This window comes from Diuraphis noxia, unplaced genomic scaffold, assembly GCF_037042655.1.
Source record: "Diuraphis noxia isolate RWA-SAM2 unplaced genomic scaffold, SU_Dnox_SAM2 contig0001, whole genome shotgun sequence".
NCBI classification, from domain to species: domain Eukaryota; kingdom Metazoa; phylum Arthropoda; class Insecta; order Hemiptera; family Aphididae; genus Diuraphis; species Diuraphis noxia.
The window spans coordinates 19,594,632-19,620,587 of NW_028301711.1; the positions used below are offsets into that span (position 1 = coordinate 19,594,632).

Sequence of the window (25,956 nt, forward strand, 5' to 3'; positions counted from 1 at the left end):
ACTATCACAACCACTTGTTCCAATTCAGTCGTACCGCTGTATACGTTGGAGTATAACTGCGAACGGTCGGCGTAAACGACTCACTGTGTTAACATTGTTATGGTATTTTATTTTAATATTAACGTATATCGATAATCGTCATAAACACACACACACACACACACACACAAGTACGCACGCAGTTTGTGTAGATAAACAAAATCACACACATTTCAAAATGTATAAAAGTAAAAATATTTTTTTGAAGGTAGAACAGAAATGAGTACTAATTTAGAAGCACAATTTGTGTCCACTCTTCTTGGAAACACTTCGCCAAACCCTAGCTACGCCACTGAATTTGATAGTAATGATCGTAACATTTATGTGCGCCTCTTGTACAGATGTTACCTATGTGGCTATGTCGTATCGTAAAACGAATATGTTCATTGATAATTAATATAATGGTAGAGGATGTAGGACGGTTCTCGGCGAGAACTTCTCGCTATAATAATATAATATAATAAAAAAATGGATAAACACATAGGTAACGTAGTCTAATCGGTGATGAATAAAATCATATGAATAAAAATTAAAAAAAATTAAATATAGGTATACGACGAATTGAAGCCGAATAAGTATTGGCCTTTAAATGTTAAACATTCGATTGGGAATGGGTGCCCAAAAAATCTCAATTTTAAGCTAAATAGGTAAAAATGTAATTTCATCATATAAATCTAAAATATGATATTATCTATTAAATTAATATTTTTATGGTAGTTATACAGTATGTTCACGTTAGGAGGTACCAACAAATATTTCAGTTCGATTACCTTGTATTTAGATAAATTTCATATTTTTAACACTTTCGGTACGCGAATGCGCGATACAATTTACTTTATTTAAATGTGCACACCAACTCTTTTACATAATCGGATAGAGTATTTTTTTCTAAACAATTTATGTACAAAAAGTTTTTTTTTAATTACAAAATTAGTATAATACGAAATTTAACAATGAAATTTAATATTTACGAATAAATTGTTTTTGACGAAATTTAAACTTAATTTCAAAAATTCCAAAATATTAATGACATCTTGAATGAAACAACTTTTTTTCAAGTTCATATTTTACAATGGACGGTCTTTAATACACATAAGAAAGTCTTTTATATTTTAAAAGTTAACAATTTTATTCTATGTTGTCAATATCATACTAATATTTATTAAATTATAATTTCATATAATTGTTCCAGGGATGGGCAAGTGCCCCGTCTTGCCACCCCTCCCGCAATGGGTGCCATGGAAGTAGGTTCTTACATTTTTAAAAATATCGAAAATCAATCTACTAAAAAACATACAACCATAACCAACTGTTATTGTTGAAATTGTTTATTTATTATGACCATAGGCGGACATCGGGGGGGGCTTAGGGGGGCTTAGCCCCCCTAAATATTTTAATAGCCCCCTCAAAATCGAAATTTAATTATTAATGTTATTCGTTGATTTAATTATTATGTTTTCGTTTTATTTGAAAATCGTAAAATAATATTTAACCAACAAATGACGCTAATATAATATCATTAAAAATCTTAGAATATATAGCCATCAAACAATCAAATCCACCGCCACCAACAACTGACCGAATTCATTTAATTTACGAACACGCGGTCACGCGGATATCCCATAGACGACGCGTTATCACGTCTTATCGGTATGCTAGGCGGCGGTTAGGTTACTCATGATAGAAACGGTCTCTCACGTGCCGCGCTGACATTCTGATAATAATAATTATTATTATTAATTAGTGTATAATCACAGATATATAAAAATTTTTATATATCTGTGTGTATAAAAATTGTTTAGGTTTCAACGTTTTTGTGGTTATGACAATTGAGTATTGACGCCATTGACGGTTAATATTGTTGAATACGAGTATACAACTATAATAATACTATAATAGTTTAATTGGTAGTTCGGTTGACTCGGTTGAGTGTTGTGACGTAGACGTTAAGTGTTTTGATTTTTGAACATGGCAAATTTGTTTAGTATTTTTAATGTGAAAAAAGATCTTAAAAAGAAAGAAAAAATAAAAAATGTTAACAACATTGAAACAAACCTCGTTTACAATGACGACTTGGATGATTTACAATTAGAAGAAGTTAATAACGAAACTGGTGATCTAAGAAACACGTTAAATGGACCAGTTGACCATGACGAATTAGATGACTTAGAGTTAGAAAAAGTTAATAACGGAACTAGTGATTTAGGAAACTTGTTAAGTGGACCAGTGCGTCCAATTTTGAAGGTAAGTGCTGCTATTTGTTTCCTACCTATGAAACTATGAAACATGAAACAATAAAATTTGAATTTGAATTTAAAAATAATATATGCTTTTGTCAACATGCTTGATATTTTGTGTTATATATATTATTATTTATTTATATTATGTTTGATATTTTATTATTAATAATTTTATTGTTATGATAATAACATGATATTTCATTATTTTAGTCATATCCTATGACTAGATTTGGAACACAAAATCGAAGCTTTAATGCTTCATATTATATTCAGCATGAATGGTTAGAATATAGTATTTCTAAAGATGCAGTTTATTGCTTTGCTTGCCGTAACTATAGCAGTGGTGCTAATGATAATTGCATAGATAGTTTTACTAAGGCTGGTTTTAAAAACTGGAAGAAGGCAAGTTGTTTTTAAAATGTTATGTGCCTAACTATTATAGTATTATTTTAATATATATTTATATAAAATATTGTAAATTGTTTGCTTCATTGCTTCTACTATAGCTAAGTGGTTCAAGGGGTGCTATGAGAAATAAATTAAGTAAGCTTTTTGCTCATTCTGAAACCAAACATCACCTCACTTGCATGGCTAAATGGACTTCACATAAAAAAACTGAAATTACTGGAAGTGTTCTGACTCAAATATCTTCACAGCACAGTATGCTTGTAGCAATGAATAGGAATTATATGAAAATGTTGATTGATATATCATTATTGCTAAGTCGCCAAGGAATTAGTTTTCGGGGTCACGATGAAACAGCTAATTCTTTAAACCAAGGTGCCTACTGCCTAATACAATATGCTTAAACTGTATAAAATTAAAAACTTAATAAATTTTAGGAAATTTTAAAGAAATATGTGATGTGATGGCAAAACATAATCCTGACTTTGCTGCAAAATATTGTGAAAAAACTAATTATTCAAGCCATAGAATTCAGAATGAAATTATTGCGATTTGTTCAAAACATGTTAAAGATACAATTGTTCAAGAAATTAAGAATGCTGGTTCATTTAGTATAATGTGCGACGAAGCAAGGTACATTTTAATTTATAATTAAGCTATTTATTTATTTTTTGTATTATTAACAATTTTTTCTTACATTATTATATATTTTTTCTTTCTGTTTATAATTTTTCAGATGTTTTAAACAAGAACAGATGTCATTATGTGTTAGATACTGTAAAGGGTTTAATGTTATTGAAAGGTTTTTGGGATTTATTGACTGCTCTAATAAACAAAATGCTGAAACATTAACACAACACATTATTGAATATTTAAAAATCTGTGGTATAAATCCACAAACACCAATTGTAGCTCAATCATTTGATGGTGCAAGTGTTATGTCAGGGAGATTCAATGGGGTACAAGCAAAAGTGAAAGAAAATTATCCGTATGCTATTTATACTCACTGCATGGCCCACAGAGTAAACCTAGTGGTTTTGGATATGTGTAAACTTGTTAAGGTATAATTTATGATTTAAATTTAACGGTTCTCTTCTAAATATTTATTTATTTATCTATAGGAAACAAGAAGTGTTTTTAATACTTTAGAAGCACTGTATGTGCATTTTTCAAAACCGAGCATAAATAAAAAGTACAATGATATACAAACAAGTTTGGGAATACAAAAATTAGCAATCTCTAAGTTGAGTGATACACGTTGGAATTGTCGGTACCGAAACTGCGAAGCTATAAAAAAAAATTTTAAAGCAATAGTGCTAGCATTAGAAGAAGAAATTGAAGATGAAAGTGATAGAGATGTGAATGAGGCCATAGGTATTTTTTGAATTTTAAATTGCTAATTATTTCTATGTACCTGATTTTGTTAAAATTGATTTTTCTTAGGAATACTTTCAAGTATTAGAAAAGAAACGTTTGCTGTTCAATTGTTCATATTGCAAAAAGTGTTGTCTATAATTAACATTTTAACAATTAAACTACAAGAGAAGACAGCAACTCTTGGAAAAGCAAGCAATCTTATCAAAGGTATCATTGCTTCTTTTGAAAATTTAAGAACATCTGTAGGGTTTTCTGAACTTTGGAGTGAGATATCAATGTTTTTGAATGAACATAACATATTGATTGAAATTCCATCTCTAGGTAAATATATAAAAATATAAATAGCAATGATATTTTGAATATTTTTGCCGATAAAAATAGATATTTGTTATTAAAATAAAATATTAATTATTTTTAAATTTACCTTATTTAGTGTTTTTTTTTTTTTTAATACAAATTAAAAATATCAATATTTGTATTAGTTATATGTTTATAGCATGTGGGGGTGCGGGGGCGAAGCCCCTGCGGTCCACTTTACATTGGATTATTATAGCCCCCCTAAAAATTGAACCAAATGTCCGCCTATGATTATGACATTCGATTAAAAATTAGTTAAATTAATTAAGATAAAATAAGTGGTGGGGGATACTTTTTATGAATTAAGACTTATAGTAACCTGACGAAAAATAAACAAACTTTTTGTTTGTTGTCCAATTTTAATTTTGTATACCAATTTGAATCCGTAAGCTATTTAACAGACTAAAAAGGATCATCCAACTCATACAATTTTCTAACGCATAACTTATAAAACACACCATGACGAAAAAAATATTACCGTTTAAATTTGTTTCTGACAATTCGTTCGCTAGGCGATTACGTGTGCTTTACACGTGACGTCACAGATTCGTTCGCCACATCGGCGGCTGTACATTTTACACCAATATTGATATATTTTTATTTAACGTGAAATAACTCTTAATAAACTTATTTTTTTTCGATTGAACTAATCAAAAAATGTATTTATGATTACCTCATAATCTTTTTAGTTTTTATTCGCATAATTATATAGCATTTTGGTTTAATATTGGTAAAATAATATTATAATATAGTAATTATATTATAATACACTATGACAAAAAAACATGGCAGATTTTACATTCGGCAGATCACGTTTTGCTCCGTTAGTTTGAAATTTAGAGTGATCTATACCTCTTATAAAAATTAAACATTATGAGCATGATACTACTTATAAAATGATTATTTTTATAGTAGGTTTATAGTTATTTATTAAAATACATTTTAATAAGTACAAGTACTATTCAAAAAATAAAAAATAAATTATCAAATCTATAATTTGATATCGGTAAATAAAAACTACAAATTGTTTTGGGTCATCCCATAAATATTAATGATATCAAGAATGATACTACTTTAGATCAAGTTCATTTTTCACGACTAACGCTCGTAGTACACATAAGAACCTATTTCATATCCTAAAAGTTAACAATTTTATTTTATGTTGTCAATTTCATGCTTGTATTTATTAAATTGTAAGTTCATATTATTTTTCCTGGGAGGGGAAAGTGCCCCGTCTTTCCTCCCCACACACATTGGGCGCCAATGGAAATAGGTAGGTAATAACATTTTTCAAAATATCGACAATATACATGCTCCTAATAAACGTGCAATAGAAATCATCATATTAAAATTTGTTTTCAGAATTAAAATTTAAAACGTTAAGGCCGCGCCACACTAGAGCGGTTTTGACGCGCGGTTTCGACGCGCGAGCACCGCGCGTCAAAAACGCTAGATGAAAACGCTTACCATGTAATGGAGTGCGTCAGACTAGCGCGATTTTACCGCGCGTTACCGCGTGACATCGCTGTTTGCCACGGTTTTGCGTTTTCACCGCACGTCAAAACCGCTCTAGTGTGGCACGGCCCTTACGTCGAGTCAAGTCTAGTAAAAAGTGTGAACGACAAAACGACACGAACGTTACTCCGCAGAGCATCATCCTTTATTAAGTTATATAACAGAGCGTCGTATAGTTTTAAACAGATCCTTTCGTAATATTATAATATCAGTGTTCGTAATCAATTTAATCAATCGTCAATCCTCGTGTTACTGCATTTGATACCAATACCTAGTACCTACACTTCGGTAAAATAACTGCTAATGAACTTATTCATTTTTTCGATTGAACTACTCAAATAATGTAATTAACATTACCTCCTAATATTTCTATTCGTATAATAATATCGCATTTTGGTTAATAAAATAATACGCGCATAGTAATCATCATGAGTCCCTGGTATTCGTAAACACTGTTCTACCTCCACCGTTAAAAAAACGTTAGGATCACAAACGGTAAAATGACATTAAAGGCCTTTAAAAATATGATAAGATAGCAATTTTCACTAGGATATTTGGAATTTTTTTTTAAGTATTAAGCGAATGAGCGGATCATGTCGGTTAAATTTTTTTTAGCCATTTTAGTGTTAGCATTTGATTATTTGAAGTTCATAAATGTTAGAGAAATTCTTTGGAATAATAACTACAAGGAAATTGACGTGAAAATTTTAATTTTATTAATTCAGCGACCCTAAAGGTATGCTATTATAATATTAAAATGCACAATACATCTGAGAAAAAAGTTTTTTGAAAATTTATATAAAATTTAATCGCGTAGTTATATCATTGGTTTTTCTGATGTGTATGTGAGTGAGTGTATTTTTCCGTACACTTTTTAACAGCATGTTTTCTATGTTTTTAGTGGAAATCATTTTTCTGTCTCATTCCCACTTCCCAGTCAAGCTAAGTCGTATAACCATTATACAGCACTCTATAGCACGTTAATAATCAAGTATAAGCTATTTAACAGACTAAAAAGGATCACCCGATTAAAAAAATTTTCTAAGGAATAACTTATAGAACACACCATGACGAAAAAAAATAATACCACTTAAATTTGTTTCTGGCTATTCGTTCGCTAGTTACGCGATTATGTGTGCATTACGCGTGACGTCACAGATCGTTCGCGGTGTCGGCGGCTATACATTTTAATACACACCAATATTGATCTATTTTTATTTATTGTGAATTAACTGTTAATGAACTAATTTTTTTTTTTTTTTTTTTTGATTGAACTAATCAAATAATGCAATTAAGATTACCTCATAATCGTTTTATTCGCATAATTATATAGTATTTTGGTAAAATAATATTATGTACCTATAGTAATTATATTATAATAATTACACTTTTGTCATAATATTACTGTGAGATAACTACAATGCAATTCTCAATTTTAAACTGAATAAAGTTTAATGTATTTTCAACATATAAATATGAGCATGAAATTATTTATAAAATTATTATTTTTATAGTATAGGTTTAGTTATTAATTAAAATATATTTTAATAAGTAGGTACAGGTATTAATAATGTATTATTCAAAAATTAAGAAAATATTATCAAATTTATAATTCGGTATCGGTAAATAAAAACTACAAATTGTTTTGGGTCATTCCATAAATATTAATGATATCATGAATGATACTACATTACTATACTTTTGATCTAGTTCATTTTTCATGACGAACGCTCGTAATACACATAAAAACCTATTTCATATTCCGAAAGTTAACAATTTTATTTTATATTGTCATGCTAATTTTTTAATACATTTTAAATTCATATTATTTTTCCAGGGAGGGGAAAGTGCCCCGTCTTTCCTCCCCACACACATTGGATGCCAATGGAAATAGGTACATATATTTTTCGAAATATTGACAATACATGCTCCTAATAAACGTGCAATAGAAAACAACATATTAAAATTTGTTTTCAAAATTAAAATTTGACTATTTTAAGTATTCAAGTGTGTACATTTTTGTCAGCTTATTGGCGTTTTCACTGTCGCGTACTCGTGTGAGTACAAACATATTTACAAGTGTGTCTACATAATGCACTCACACTAATAACGTTTTCTATTAAAACATAACAACCACGGTCGGAGCGGCGATGACGATGAAACGCGCATCCTTATCATGAGTCCCTGGTATTCGTAAACACTATTCTACATTGTCAAAAACCGTGGTAGTTTTAGCTCAGTAAACGGAACAGAACTCGATAAAATATAAAATGACATTATTATTTTACAATAATAATTGTTATTATAATATTGAAACATAATCCTTTTAAATTTTAATTATGACTGCCACCTCTCTGCTCTCTATCACGATACCATACTAGTGTACAGTATACACGCATTGTTTTTGCGAGTTAATAAAGTTAATAATAATTCATTGATTAGAAATTGGTTTAATAAAATATCAAACATTTATGTAAGTAGTACATATATTATTTAATATTTTGCTTTTTTTTAGTTTTAAGAGCATATTAGATTTTCTAAATTTCATGATTCTCAAGATCATATGTGATTAATGAATATACATTATGTATTGCATTTTTTTTCAAAATTAAAACTGCTACAGAATTATATGTACATTTTCGTTAGTTTATTGAAGTTGTATTCACTTTCGCGGTCTCGTGATCGTGTCATAATGTGTCACACAAAAAATCATAATTATCGTTTGTTATTAAAACATTACGACCGTGGAAAGTGCGGCAATAACGACGAAACGCTCATCATAATTCATGAGTCCCTGGTATTCGCAAACACTGGTTATTCTACTTCCACCGCCAAAAACCGTTAGGATTCCAAATGGTAAAATTACAAAATTTAAAAGTTTTAAAAATATGGTAAGATGGAGATAACAATTTTCTGTCGGATAGTTATTTTTCTTTAGTACTAAGCGGATGAGCCTATAATGTTGTTTAATTTTTTTTTACCGTATTAGCCTTTTTAGTGTTAAATTAGCATTTGAATATTTGAAGTTCAAAAATGTTAGAGAAATTATTCGTCGGAATAAACTACGAGGAAATTGACGTTTTCGAGTTTTGACGACAGAAAAAAATAGATCTTACATCTAACCATAGGTCTATGCATCTAACGTATATGGTCGCGCGGTTAGCAGCAGTGTCAACTTCATATTATAGACGTAGCTTACACTATTGCGCATGCGCAGTTCGCACTAACTTTTTTCATTTTTTAAATAATAATTGTTATTATAATATTACAAAATATTATAAACCTTATACATATGACTGCAAGCTCACTGCTCTATATCGCGAGACCATAGGTACCAGTGTACAGTTTCCACGCATTGTTTTTGTGGGTCAATAGATTCATTGATCATAGTAATTAGCTAGAAATTAGTTTTAATAAAACATCAAACATTTATGTAGATAGGGCATATATTATTTGATATTTTGCGTTTTTAGTTTTAAATGTATATTATATTTTCAAAATTTTACAATTTTAAAGATCGTACGATTAATGAAAATACAAAAAAAAATGCGAAAATCTAAATAATACATTATTGTGATCAGTCTTCACTTTATAATGTATCATGTTGTACGTAGGCCTATAAATGGTATATAACTAAAAATAAAAACAAAAGCATTTATATATAATTATACTGGTGACACGGTACGCAGCGGCAGCCAGTACAAAGTACAGGCACCGTTGCGACCGGTCTACGACTTAATCAACCACCACCACGGGCGGCACCGTCAACTCTCCCTCCACGCCGCAAAGGCTAGGCGGGACGGGAAGACAAGTCGCGCCGGACGAGTACCGGCCGCCGCCGATCGTTCTCTCGTTCACCGACCGTCGTACCGACAACCGAAGCACGGACAAGCAACACGAAACACCGACTCGTGTGCGCTTGACAACGACATTTAGTGTTATACCGTTTTTCTTTTTGTTCATACAAGTGATTAGTGAATAAACGTGGCCTAGCCACATTTCACCGTACCGTAGTGTAAGTTCTTGGGTGTTCCCGCGCCACACCACTACTACCTCACCACACCTGACCGGCCGACGCTGCACCACCTCTCACCAGCATCGCCGTGTCACTGGTTTATCTCCAATGTTTGTTTCCCGTCTTCCGGGCCCTCCACTACATACCTATGTTATTATAGTATTGTACAGGGGTCACCAAACTCTTGTTTGAGTTGGTCCGGTAATTAATATTTTCTCCCTTCGTGGAGCACCGAATTACTTAGCATTAGGTAAAAAAAAGCAAAATAAAACACATTTTTTGAATGTCCACATATAATTTAATAGAAAAATTGTAACGTTAATTTATAGCAAAAATGTAATAATTATAATATAGTTAGGTACTATTATAATAGTTGACTAGATACTATCAGTTAATATGTTATAAATAGTAGTTAATCGTATTGATGAATTTATTTTTACAAAAAAGTTCAAATTATCAAACGAAATGTTAAACGAAATTTAGGATTTTATTCAATTCCACGACCCTGTTGGTATTCTATTTTCATGTCCCGGTAGTGGCCAGTGGGTATAGTCGTACTATATATATACTGTATATTCACATATGCCATGTTGCCACTGAGGGTAAACGGCGGCTGGGTACAAACACGTATTACCTACCTATACTAACTGCGCAGTTACTGTTAGGTACAGTTTAATGTTATATTATATTTTCTCGGAAATTGGGTGAAAAGGAATAATAATAATATGCTCGTCTGTATTATATAGCTCGTCCCTATACAAGCATTTTAATAATTTTATATACGAGCACATACATCAATTGTTCGCAGCACGTTCCGATAAGCAATAGGAAAAGGCAAAAACGATAACATTTGGTGCCGTATTGTAAATTTTGGAATTTACAGCTCGAATTTTGTCGTTTTTATTTTTTGACCTTCTGTGGTTGTCTCCGTTCACACAGCAAACGTTGTTGTATTTATTAGGGTCTTTTCCAATGGTACAAAGACATGGCATACGCCACGGCGGCTGGGTAAAACACGAATTATATAAATGCTCAGTTAATAACATAATATTATAATCGTTTTATTATTTTAATATTTTATATGTATACATCATGTGAATATGTTATTTTAATGAATGTTTAGAAATGTCGATATATTATAGGTACACTAGCATAGTTTTAAATAACAATAAAAAAGAAGACACAATATTTATTTTTTGTAATTTATGATGATAAATAATATACATATTATAATATATAGGAATAAAAAACCCAACGGTGTAGATAAATAAAATATTTTTATAACTGCTTTTTAATAAAAGTTTATGTTTTTGTGTGTCAAACTTATAACTGTACATAAATTCCAATTTTAAGTACCTATGGTTTACTTACACCTAATTATTATTTTAAATCATTTATACCTACCATATAAACCGATTTCATATCCGAAAAGTAAAAAATTGTATTTTATATATAATATGTTGTCAATATCATGCTAATATTTATTAAATTATAAGCTCATATATTATTTGTTTGAGTAAATATATAATAGTATTTAGTACCATAATTTAATATGGAAAATAGTTTAATATATTAAATATCATAATTTAATAATAATAAATATTAACATCAAATCCATAATTTTGCATAAGTAGAAGTATACACTTAGGTACTGACATTCGATCTTTTTAAATCTAATATGAACTTACATGATTTGTACCTTTTTGTTTTTCGTGTTTAAACTAATATATTATTTTTTTTACATGCAAGATCTCGTGTAGGAATCTGCATTCGCAACATTATATTAAAACAAATTTCTTTATAATAAAATAAACTCTAACTAGTGCAGGCTGATAGATGACCGTCTTCAAATCGTTTTACGCATCCAATAATTTTACTGTGTTAAATTTTAATTCATCGCAGTAACCCTCTCAGAAACTATATATTTTAAGTATACAGCAGAGTGGTACCACAGACCCACTTGTCCACATTTTCTACTTTGTGTTCCCTGACGGACTAGGCAAATGAACTCGATGATAATTTGTGTGATAAGTTGGGCGTAACACGTTTCCACCAAAAGTAGACCTTTCCCTTTTCCACCAATATCCGTTACCACCAAATGAGATCTGCCTATAATTAAACCACGGTTAATTTACCAAAATAATTTGTATACTACGCTCATATTAAAATCTTTAATACAGTAATAAGTTTATTTAAAATACTAATGCTGGATTGAAAAAATGATATATTAGTGTATTTAGTTATGTATATTATTTATTGTATCTACTTATACAATAGTTTTTTATTTTAAAACGTGGTAAATAATTTTATTGGGTGGAAAAGGGAAAGATACACTTTTGGTGGAAACGGGTATTGTTGTAAAAGGGAAAGGTACACTTTTGGTGGAAACGGTCATCGCCCGGTAAGTTTGGTCCCAGCTTCAAACCCACTTACCTACCTAATCATTAGTCATACAATAATTATAACATTTCATATCTAATAATATTGTTATATAACACATTTAAATATAATATATCTTTATTTAATTGTATATTATTTAAACTAATACAAATTTAATTTATTTTTTGATTTATACAATGCATACCATAAGACATTTTTTATTTATATAATTTATATCATGGTAAAAATATATTTACGATTATTGAATTTTTATAGATATAACCAAATATAATAATTATAATATTTATTAATAATATATATAATTATTATATTAATAATAATATATTTTAATATATGTTAATATTTATTAATATATGATTCACAATGTAGCAGGTATAGTAGGTACCGTGGTGGGCAAAATAACTTTCACATTTTTTGTTTGAGTGCGACAGGGTCTTGGCGCCTTGTGGGGTGTGGAACGCGTCACATATATATCGTTTACATTGTGCGTATTGTAGACTGTTTATCCCTTTGTAGAACATTTCTACAAACAGAATATGTACGATCTGCTTGACCGTCAGAAAATAAACGGTGATACATGAAGATAAAATATAATTCAAAGCGTAATTTATTATGTGACGTCGAGGCATCACATAAATTGTGTGTACATAGAGAGGTCGAGAGAGAATTCTTCTACACATGGATAATATATATATATATATATACAGGGTGATTTTTTAAGCATGCTCGCCCCATTTTTATGCTTAAATTATGCATATATTCAAATTTTGATTTTTGGAATATTTAAGTGTAGTTAAAGGCGATATTTTTGAGTACTTAGATTTTTCACAACTTTTAAGGAGTATCCTGTAGCGATACCAACTTTGGTTTTTCAAATGACAACCTATATATTTTAAAGCAAAATGTGATTCAGATAATTTTTCTGAAAATGTTGACATATTGCAATCAAAATTCGAACGAAAACTTCCAGAGTTATTCTACTTGAAATACTAAGGAATAAGGATAAAAGTCTAATACTTATATGCCTACGTTGTAAATGGATACACGTACATATTTCGCATTTGTGCTATTGTACACTATTGTTCGGTATTTTATTATAAGTAGGTATACCTATGCTATACAAATATTAACGTTGCCTATAAGGTATAGGTAACATGGATAAAATAAAAAGGATATTATTTTATTCATATTTTCTTTTCTTTTGAAAATTGTCAGATGCAATATTTGGCCATTTAGTAATAAGTAGTGATTATTAACAAATATTTTATTTTTATATTGTATACCGAATTATAATTATCGTATCCATTTACAACGTAGGCATTTAAGTATTAGACTTTTATCCTTATTTCTTAGTATTTCAAGTAGAATAACTCTGGAAGTTTTCGTTCGAATTTTGATTGCAATATGTCAAAATTTTCAGAAAAATTATCTGAATCACATTTTGGTTTAAAACATATAGGTTGTCATTTGAAAAACCAAAGTTGGTATCGCTACAGGATACTCCTTAAAAGTTGTGAAAAATCTAAGTACTCAAAAATATCGCCTTTAACTACACTTAAATATTCCTAAAATCAAAATTTGAATATATGCATAATTTAAGCATCAAAATGGGGCGAGCATGCTTAAAAAATCACCCTGTATATTGTAATGTTTGTTAAATGTTTCGTTATACTAAGTATATTATTCGGTTTAAATCGGCAACTGCAGGCGGGGGGCTATGGGTTTGGCCGGTTTGGGTATTTCGATGGCAAAAAATTGACAGTATATAATGCATTAATAAATTACGAGACGAAAAATGTGTCCGTCACAGTTAATTTTTGTATATTGCTATAGACTTCTGGCACTTATCACTATTGTACATATAATATAGATAGGTAGGTATTGCAGCAGGGCCTAAATACCCGAATCCCAATAAAGACGTAGTCTGACCGACGGAAAAAACTATATGGATAAATGCACCTTCAGTGCCAAGACTAATCGCATTTATTTTTATGTTGTAGGAAATTATAATTCGGACAATAAGTTTTGTCGTACATTCTTATCCCGGTGACCCGGTGTGCATCCGGGACCCAAGAGAGCGATCGGTGCCTGCAAATGTCAATATAATAATTAATGATGTCTAGTACAACGTTTATACCTATGTATAATATAGGTGAAACACTCACAGTTCAATTACAAATTATTTTCATCATAATAATATATTATAATGCCAGAGTTAAAAAATAGTTATCTTTATTGGAAAATTCTACAAGTCACGAGATTTTTTCCTGTTCAGTAATTTACTAATTTGTGTGATACAATAGTATACACCGTATCGACCCCACAACCCAAAACCATAAATATATTTCTGCCAGCAGTGAATTGGCGAAAAACTTGTATGAATAAAGGGTAATAACTGGTGTATAAAAAATATTATTTTGCATTGCGCGTGACGTCACACATTCGTTCGCCATACATTATAATACACAGTAATATTTATTCATTTTTGGTTTAACGTAAAATAACTGCTAATGAACTTTATTTTTTTTTCGATTAAACTAATCAAATAATATATTTAAGAGTAATATATCTATTCGTGTAATTATATCGTATTTTGATTTAATATTGATGAAATAATAACAATAATTATATTATAATACAACACTGTCACATATTGGTAACTCAAGAGTGGCGAGTGCTGCTCATAAGTTTATTTATAATTTCATATAATTTTATCAATGTTTATTTTTCATAACAATTTAGTATTATCGTATAGAACTTTCTATTATTGTATTTACTATAATTATTAAAATGAACAAAGTTACACAATATTTATATCTAATATTATTATTAGACTGTATTAGATTAATGTATGCATTTTTATATGTGCATATACAATATCGCTTAAAATCTCCTTTTTTACCAGGTATACATATTTAAGGAGCTCAATGAAAAGTCTTAAAACAAATACTACATAGTAAATATACCCGACACTGACCTAAATAATGAACTGGACGAGTTTCTACAACCGTCGCTATTTACCAATTAGAGCAATATCTAGTAATATACTACGTGAACTATAATTCTAAATAAATATAATATACATATATGTAATATAATAAATTATTAATTAATAATTATTTTTTGTTAATAAATTTCATCATCATACAATTATGGTATTTTTTTTTTAGTCTAATTTTGAGTGCATATTTTTACTTAGATAATGCATATTTCAGTGTTTTATGCTGTATATAATAATATAATAGTATTTCACTTCAAATAATCAGTGGTCTAACTATATTATAATATGTATATTTATATATAATATACATATTATTTTAAACCCTTCAACCATACAATTTTGAATCAGCGGCTAGTGGATAGTCTGGGAATAGATGTCCAACCAAAATATTTAATTAATTAATGTTCTACAACACGATTGCGCGAAAATTTGTAACACTATTCCGCCCCGATCCTTTTTTACCTGTTAAAATCACAACACCATTGCGCACCAAATGATATGTGTATATATTATTAAATAATATATTACCATATATACTATATACCATAGTATATGCTATGTATAATAATTTATATACAACATAAAATAATTAATCAATTAAATTAAAAATAAATAATTAATTCACAATTTTCCTTCCCAATTATTGCAGGCTTAGGGCTGTCAACAAATTATCATTGTTGGCTTGGTTAAAAATTGTTTTTCCTAAATTACATGACGTATGCTAAATGTATATACAGACATAGTCAATAGTCGATATTTATATCGTCTACACACGACATTAGTCGGGTCAAAAAAGGAAAATTGCGCATTCGTGTTGTAGACTTTAATGGAGATCAAAATCCTCACTCACCTCTTAAATTAGCTACGATTTAGAACTAAAACAGCCAATTTAGGCGTCAAAAATCCGTACACGATGTCACGATTGTCAAAAAACACTCAAAACAATATTACACACGTTAACTTCAGTGAATTTATGGCACATTCGTATTTTAATTATTTATCTGAGTATTATTTTTTTCTACAAAATTAAACCAAAATGTAATCGTATAGTAATTTTACGAATGGAAAGATTATGAGGTACTGTTAATTATATTTGATTAGTTCAATCGAAAAAATAAAATAAGTTTGTTAGTAGTAATTTTATGTTTAATCAAATAAAGATAATATTGCTGTGAATAATACATAATATATTATGGCCACCACCGCGGTAAACGAATCTGTGACGTCAGTTCTTGGTTCACTGTGACTAGCAAACGAATAGTCACCAATGAATTTCAGTTATATACCTGTATCATTAATATTTAGTGTTCGGATGTTTATGCAATTGAAACTACTGTAATATGAATGCATTTATGCACTAAAAAGTTACGGAATATGAAATATTAGCCAATAAAAATACCAACATATGCACAAAAAAATTATTATAAGTTCATTAAGCACAAAAATGTAATTTTCTTTTTTTTAAATAAAATAATTCCAGAATTAAAAAATAGTTATCTAAATCCAAATTTAGAGTAGTCTGGAAAAACACAACAAGTCCCGAGATTGTTCGCTGTTAAGTCATTTTGTGTGGGTACAATATTATACACCATATCGACACCCAACCCCAAATCCATAAATAGGTTTCCGCAGGCAGAAAATCGGCGAAAAAGCAGTATGACTAAAGAGTGACAACTTATACATAAAAATATTATGTACATTTTATAGATTTACGTAAAAATTTTTAAATCTGCATCTATAGCTAATTATTGACTGGGCTAAATATATAATCGCATAAGTTCATCATAATTTGCAAAAACTATAAGTCAATAAATTACGTCCATTTCGCGATTAAACCATGTAGACAGGCCTAGGCGGCTACGACCACAACACTATTGTTTTTCCGTTGGCGGTCGACGAGTATCTTGTTCTCATATTAGCCACAACAGCTGCTGCGCTACTGGTCTTTGCACTTTGCAATCACCACCAAAATACTATTACCCAAATATAAGTAAAATGTTCTGAAAATACACCGAGATATTAATTATAAGCCAATAATTGTATTTGACGAATCGGCGAAAACTTCACAACGTAAACTAGTTGTTTTATTGTTTTAATGATACACATTTTATTTTTTATTTTTTATGATTCATAACAATTTGTAATAAAAATTACCAATTTATTGTCACACATTTTATTTGTTAATTATCTATAAAACTATTTAACATACTGATCATTCAACTCATAACATTTACTTAGGCATAAATTATAGTACACATTATGATTCATGACGAAAAAAATGATACCACTAAAATTCGTTTATGATTATCCGTTCGCTAATTACGTGATTGTGTGTGCATTGCGCGTGACGTCACGGATTTATCTCCGCGCACAGCAATATTTATCCATATTTTATTTAATTTAATGTTGTATACGTGTGAGTGTGTATGTAGGCAAGTATGTATATATGTATGTATGTAGTATATACGGGAGGATTGCATATAAACGCTCAAAAGTGTTAAAACTGTTTACTCGAGGTAAAACGAGTGTGTGACCATTTCGGTTCTCACGATGGCCTCCGAAATGGCTGAGTTACCATATACCGAAGGACCCGGAGGTATCGTTGCGACGAGCCCGGTCGATGGTCGTCAGTCGAGTCAAGTCTAATAAAAAGTGTGAACGACAAAACGACACGAACGTTACTCCGCAGAGCATCATCCTTTATTAAGTTATATAACAGAGCGTCGTATAGTTTTAAACAGATCCTCTCGTAATATTATAATATCAGTGTTCGTAATAAATTTAATCAATCGTCAATCCTCGTGTTACTTCATTTGATACCAATACCTACACTTCGGTAAAATAACTGCTAATGAACTTATTCATTTTTTCGATTGAACTACTCAAATAATGTAATTAACATTACCTCCTAATATTTCTATTCGTATAATAATATCGCATTTTGGTTAATAAAATAATATTATATTGTAATTATATTTTCATATTGTAATACACAACTGTCATAACTACAATATTAGTAATATTACACAGCAAATATAGACCTACCTGCCACTACAATGCAAGTGTCCGGTCTTGCCCCCCCCCCCGCCTATTAAGCACCCATTGAAGTAGGTAAATACATTTTTCAATATATCTACAACCCATCTCCCAAAAATATGCAATATAAATAATTAACGAGTTAAGATTGTTTTTCAAAATTAAAATTTGACTATTATAAGTATCGAAGTATGTACATTTTTGACAGCTTATTGTAGTTATTAACTGTAGCATTCTCGTGTGAGTGCAAAAATATTTCCGAACGCGTCTACATAATGTACTCACACAAAACATAATAATCATCGTTTCTTATTTAAACACAACGACCGTGGCCTGCGCATTGATGACGACAAAACGCGCATAGTAATCATCATGAGTCCCTGGTATTCGTAAACACTGTTCTACCTCCACCGTTAAAAAAAACGTTAGGATCACAAACGGTAAAATGATATTAAAGGCCTTTAAAAATATGATAAGATAGCAATTTTCACTAGGATATTTGGAATTTTTTTTTAAGTATTAAGCGAACGAATAAGATCATGTCGGTTAAATTTTTTTTAGCCTTTTTAGTGTTAGCATTTGATTATTTGAAGTTCATAAATGTTAGAGAAATTCTTTGGAATAATAACTACAAGGAAATTGACGTGAAAATTTTAATTTTATTAATTCAGCGACCCTAAAGGTATGCTATTATAATATTAAAATGCACAATACATCTGAGAAAAAAGTTTTTTGAAAATTTATATAAAATTTAATCGCGTAGTTATATCATTGGGTTTTCTGATGTGTATGTGAGTGAGTGTATTTTTCCGTACACTTTTTAACAGCATGTTTTCTATGTTTTTAGTGGAAATCATTTTTCTGTCTCATTCCCACTTCCCAGTCAAGCTAAGTCGTATATCCCTTATACAGCATTCTATAGCACGTTAATAATTAAGTATAAGCTATTTAACAGACTAAAAATGATCATCCAATTAAAAAAATTTTCTAAGGAATAACTTATAGAACACACCATGACAAAAAAAAATAATACCACTTAAATTTGTTTCTGGCTATTCGTTCGCTAGTTACGCGATTATGTGTGCATTACGCGTGACGTCATAGATCGTTTGCGGTGTCGGCGGCTATACATTTTAATACACACCAATATTGATCTATTTTTATTTATTGTGAATTAACTGTTAATGAACTAATTTTTTTTTTTTTTTTTGATTGAACTAATCAAATAATGCAATTAAGATTACCTCATAATCGTTTTATTCGCATAATTATATAGTATTTTGGTAAAATAATATTATGTACCTATAGTAATTATATTATAATTACACTTTTGTCATAATATTATTGTGAGATAACTACAATGCAATTCTCAATTTTAAACTGAATAAAGTTTAATGTATTTTCAACATATAAATATGAGCATGAAATTATTTATAAAATTATTATTTTTATAGTATAGGTTTAGTTATTAATTAAAATATATTTTAATAAGTAGGTACAGGTATTAATGTATGATTCAAAAATTAAGAAAATATTATCAAATTTATAATTCGGTATCGGTAAATAAAAACTACAAATTGTTTTGGGCCATTCCATAAATATTTATGATATCATGAATGATACTACATTACTATACTTTTGATCTAGTTCATTTTTCATGACGAACGCTCGTAATACACATAAAAACCTATTTCATATTCCGAAAGTTAACAATTTTATTTTAAATTGTCATGCTAATTTTTTAATAAATTTTAAATTCATATTATTTTTCCAGGGAGGGGAAAGTGCCCCGTCTTTCCTCCCCACACACATTGGATGCCAATGGAAATAGGTACATATATTTTTCGAAATATTGACAATACATGCTCCTAATAAACGTGCAATAGAAAACAACATATTAAAATTTGTTTTCAAAATTAAAATTTGACTATTTTAAGTATTCAAGTGTGTACATTTTTGTCAGCTTATTGGCGTTTTCACTGTCGCGTACTCGTGTGAGTACAAACATATTTACAAGTGTGTCTACATAATGCACTCACACTAATAACGTTTACTATTAAAACATAACAACCACGGTCGGAGCGGCGATGACGATGAAACGCGCATCCTTATCATGAGTCCCTGGTATTCGTAAACACTATTCTACATTGTCAAAAACCGTAGTTTTAGCTCAGTAAACGGAACAGAACTCGATAAAATATATAATGACATTATTATTTTACAATAATAATTGTTATTATAATATTGAAACATAATCCTTTTAAATTTTAATTATGACTGCCACCTCTCTGCTCTCTATCACGATACCATACTAGTGTACAGTATACACGCATTGTTTTTGCGAGTTAATAAAGTTAATAATAATTCATTGATTAGAAATTGGTTTAATAAAATATCAAAAATTTATGTAAGTAATGCATATATTATTTAATATTTTGATTTTTTTTCAGTTTTAAAAGCATATTATATTTTCTGAATTTCACGATTTTAAAGATCATACGATTAATGAAGATACAATCAAAAATTCGGAAATCTAAATAATACATTAATTCTATCAGTCTTCACTTTAAAATTATCGTGTTGTACGTAGGCCTAGATGGTTAATAAATAAAAAATAAATAAACAAAAACATTTATATTTTATTATTATGGTTTATCTCCAATGTTTGTCTACGGTCTTCCGGGCTTGTCACTACATGTTATAATTTTGTACAGGGGTCTCCTAACTACGACCGTCGACCGTCAACCGTGAACAAATTTTCACTTTCCCGCCAAATGACGATAAATAATATAAAAATATGAATAGTTTCCAATACCGTTATCGCCCGAACGAGTAATAAAATTATCAGCTGTATGCTATATCGGCTGTACCGGCATAAGAATTATTTTTTAAATGTTTAAAAGTATATATGTGTTTTTATAAAATTATAATTTATGTCACCACTGTGGGTAAACGGTGGCTGGGTAAAATGGTAATAACACGAATTATACAACTGCAGCGCAGTTACAGTTAGGTACAATAATATCACGTTTCATTATTTTTTATTGGGTTAAAACGCATAAGAATATTCTCGTCCCTACAAGCACTTTAGAATATATATATATACTTTATATACGAGCACATACGTCAAATTGTTCGGGGCACGTTCCGATAAGCAATAAGAAAAGACAAAAACGATGACATTTGGTGCCGTATTGTAAATTTTGGAACTTACAGCTCGAATTTTGTCGTTTTTATTTTTTGACCTTCAGTGGTCGTCTCCGTTCACACACCAAACGTTGATGTATTTATTAGGGTCATTTCCACTGGTACAAAGACATGGCATATGCCACGGCGGCTGGGTAAAACACGAATTATATAAATGCGCAGTTACAGTTACAATAGTGAAATGTTTTATTATTTGTTGTTGGAATCGGTCGAAAACGAATAATATTCTCGTCTCTATATAGTAGGTACCTACAAGCAGTTTATATACGAGTACATATTATGTCCAATAATTGTTCGCAGCTCGTACCGAAAAGCAAGGAAGGCAAATCAATGATATATTGATATCTTCCACCGTATTGTAAATTTTGAAATGTATAGCACCACTTGAATTTTGTGGTCTTTTTTTTTATCGTCTATGGTGGTCTTCGATCACACCGCTGCGGCCATTGATAGATTTATTACGGTAATATCCTCTGGTATAATAAAGATAGAAACTTAGCACTGTATGTACTTGGCTTCTAAAAACCCAAACCTAACCTAACCCGCCTGGCCGCCTATAATAAACCTATAACATCCTTTATCATTATAAATGAATAGCAGAATTACGAGCAATAATAATAATAATGCCTACATGGCCCTACATGTGTTGTGACTCCACTTTTAATAATATTATTTCACCGAAAATATATGCCTATCGGCTAGGCACCGTTAGAATTTGTGAAGCAATCAAATGTGCAATTTGTATGTGGGTAGAATGATATGTATGCACAGTGGCTGTATGGAAAAACCTCGCAAGTCAATTTTATCAAATTTTACAAGAGAAGCAAAAAACGGTTTTAAACCAATATTGATATTATAAGGCAATGATTATTTTTCCATATCCATTTTAAATAATGTCCAAAGTCTCGGACAATGATTAAATATAGTCATATATTATGGGAATATAATTGCTTAGTTTTAAAATAATTATAAAAAGTAGGCATCACAATATTTATTTTGTGTAATTTTTGATTATTTAAATTGTAATACAGTAATTAAAATTTGAATCGAGTAGGTATGCAATATTTTTTCATAAATGTTACTTAATAATAGTTTATATTTTTGTGTGTGAAAATTAAAACTGTATATAAATTCCAATATTAAGTACTTATATGCCCTTGGCATATTTACCTAGCTAATTATTATTTAAAATCATTTATACCTGCATATTATACGTATTGTTGTTTAGGCGTATTCTCATTTTAGTACAGAAATGTTTAATATTCATTTTATATTTTTAACGGTTTTATTAAGTTCATCTTATTTGATAATTTAATGAATATTTTTTTGTTTTAGCACAATTGATTTTTAACAATTTATAGATTTTATTAATATGACATTATATTACTTGTATTAAACCTTTAATGTCCATCATTTATTAATTATTTATTATAATATAAAAACTGTGTTATATATGGTGCGTGTTTGTTTTTTAACTTCAGTGAAAATAGAAGCATTTTGGAATTTAAAAGTTGTATTACTTATATTTTATTATCTACCTAGCAGTAAAAATAATTTATCCTATACCTATAAAAAAATATTATGACATGTTACGATCGGTGTTCGTCAACTGCACCGAATTTTCTGGACTACCTGAAATCTATACATATTTTGGGACAGCGGATTTATCACAAAAACTAAAAAATATACATATTTTACAACAATATATTTATCAAAAATTAATTAGGTATACGTCGGTTGTACCAGGAAAATATAAATATTTTTAAATATGTTTTTTTAATACATTTATATTATATTAATTTATACAAGTCACTATCAAAAACCGTAAAAATACTAATCAAACGTATAGAATTAAAAATCGTAAAATATTTAAAATACATATTTACAATTATTTGTTAAAAATTATTAAAATATCGGTATCGATATCATAACGATTCTTATTATTCGTACTTCAGTGCAATATCGTCCATGCAATTAATACATTACCTTTTTGAATCCCAACATTTTTTTCTTACCTGTGATTTATGGCGCAATTAACATATACCCCTTAGGACCGCGCTCCTTACCCCACAATCCCCTTTAATACAGCTTCGGAAAAGATTCAAATACATAATTAATATCTTTGGTGTTTAGTGTCTCTAGTCGTTTACGTATAATCTTATCAAAGATAATGCACAAAAATCATATACATGTATATTATACTTCGAAATTACAAAGTTATTTTGATACGTGTAATAGTATACAAAAGTGTCCGCGTTTCACACTTTTAATGCTTGACTGTTACAAACCGGTGTTCGTCAATTGCGCTGATTTTTATAGACTACCTGAAATCTACACATATTTTGCACCTGTACATTTATCACGAATAGGTATGTATACCGTGTGTCCCAAAAAACAGGGGCCACTTTACCACTCATTGCCATGAAAATATTTTTCAATTCTGTTTGCGGGACATTAAACTAGACTAATGGATCATAAATTTCTATGACTTACAATTTTTTTAACTCATGTATCTTGCGCATGCGCAATAAAACTTACATTTTTTAAAATGGCAACCTGTAATTTGAATATCATATTCGGGTTTATCGATTTTTTTCAAGCCATTTTGATGTATCAACTTGTGTCCTAAACCCAAAATTGACTAAACTAGAGCTACGGAGAATTTAAAAAATTAAAAAATTAAATTAATTAAATTAAATTTTTTTTTCTAACTGTAGTACGTACTTATTTTTTTTTTTTAAACACCAAGCAACAAACAATCAAAATTATTATTATTAAATTAATTAACTATTTACTATTTATGAATTATTATCTTATTTTACTATTACACATTATGAAATTGCATATGGTCTTAATTGACCGAGACCAAAAAAGAAGAAGTGTATTTTTGTTTCCATCAGAATTACCTATAATTAAGTATTTATTAAAATAATAATGAGCATTGGTATTTCTATTTTGGTTATTTACCTACCTATACCTATTAAAATGTGGAACTTATTATAAATTTAATTTTTTTAATCCTCCGTAGCTCTAGTTTAGTCAATTTTGGGTTTAGGACACAAAAAATCGATAAACCCGAATATGATATTCAAATTACAGGTTGCCATTTAAAAAAATGTAAGTTTTATTGCGCATGCGCAAGATACATGAGTTAAAAAAATTGTAAGTCATAGAAATTTATGATCCATTAGTCTAGTTTAATGTCCCGCAAACAGAATTGAAAAATATTTTCATGATAATGAGTGGTAAAGTGGACCCTGTTTTTTGGGACACACGGTTTATCGATTGCATCAGAAAAACAGTAATATTTTTAGATATTATGTTATTTTAATAAATTTTAATTAGACGTATATACGTTAAAACTATAAGTCAATATCAAAAATTCTGAAAATTCTAATCAAACATATAGAATAAAAAAATTTTAAAATATTAAAAAACATATTATTATTATACAATAATTCGTTAAATATAAGATATGTATTATATTGTAAATATAAATAGTAATTATTATATTATATAAAATATTATATATTATATTTTGTCATTTTGACAATTTTCATATTATACTATACTCGCGATGTAGGTACCTAGTTTTTAAAAAAAAAATTTCAAATATTATATTTTATTTTAAAACATAGGTAGCTTTTGATAATATAATACAATATTATTTTATAACAATTTCCTTTTTATTTTTTATTTCACTTGTATTTATAATATAATAGTACAAAAGTGTACGCGTTTCCAACTTTTAATGCTTGACCGCACAAAGTGACATAGAACCGGTGTTCGTCAATTGCGCTGACTTTTATAGACTACCTGAAATCTACACTTCTATTGTGCCGGCGGATTTATCACTAACTAAAAAGATATACACATTTTGCACCAGTATACATGTATCACGAATAATTAGGTATGTATCGATTGCATCAGAAAAATATTAATATTTTTAGATATTATGTTATTTTAATAAATTTTAATCAGACGTATATACGTTAACATTATAAGTCAATATCAAAACCCCTAAAAATACTAATCAAACATATAGAATAAAAAAAATTTTAAAATATTAAAAAACATATTATTATACAATAATTTGTTAAATATTATAAAATATCGATATACCTAACGATTATTCGTACTCCAACGCAATTAATATAAAACCTTTTTTGGATCTCAATATCGTCAGGCGCAGTCAATGCATTACCTTTTTGAAACCCAAAATTATTTTCTCTTATACCTGTCACTTTCGGGTGCAATTGATATATTATTATACCCGTTACGATACGGGTGGCTTGTGTGTACCAAATTTTAAGGGGCATTTTATAGGCAACTTCAAGTGCATTCAGCTGTAGAACATGTCGTTA

At 29.3% G+C, this 25,956-nt stretch overlaps 1 protein-coding gene across 1 annotated transcript in view; it reads left to right on the forward strand.

Moving 5' to 3' along the window:
• Window positions 1–258: 258 nt before the first annotated feature.
• LOC149060235 (zinc finger MYM-type protein 1-like) overlaps window positions 259–25,956 on the forward strand; it is a 31,375-nt gene continuing 5,677 nt past the window's right edge. The window contains exons 1-8 of the mRNA XM_089228430.1: window positions 259–352; window positions 2,132–2,283; window positions 2,490–2,681; window positions 2,786–3,059; window positions 3,122–3,317; window positions 3,421–3,745; window positions 3,806–4,058; window positions 4,128–4,382. Coding sequence (XP_089084556.1) covers window positions 259–352; window positions 2,132–2,283; window positions 2,490–2,681; window positions 2,786–3,059; window positions 3,122–3,317; window positions 3,421–3,745; window positions 3,806–4,058; window positions 4,128–4,382 — 1,741 coding nt within the window. The remainder of the gene's footprint in view (window positions 353–2,131; window positions 2,284–2,489; window positions 2,682–2,785; window positions 3,060–3,121; window positions 3,318–3,420; window positions 3,746–3,805; window positions 4,059–4,127; window positions 4,383–25,956) is intronic.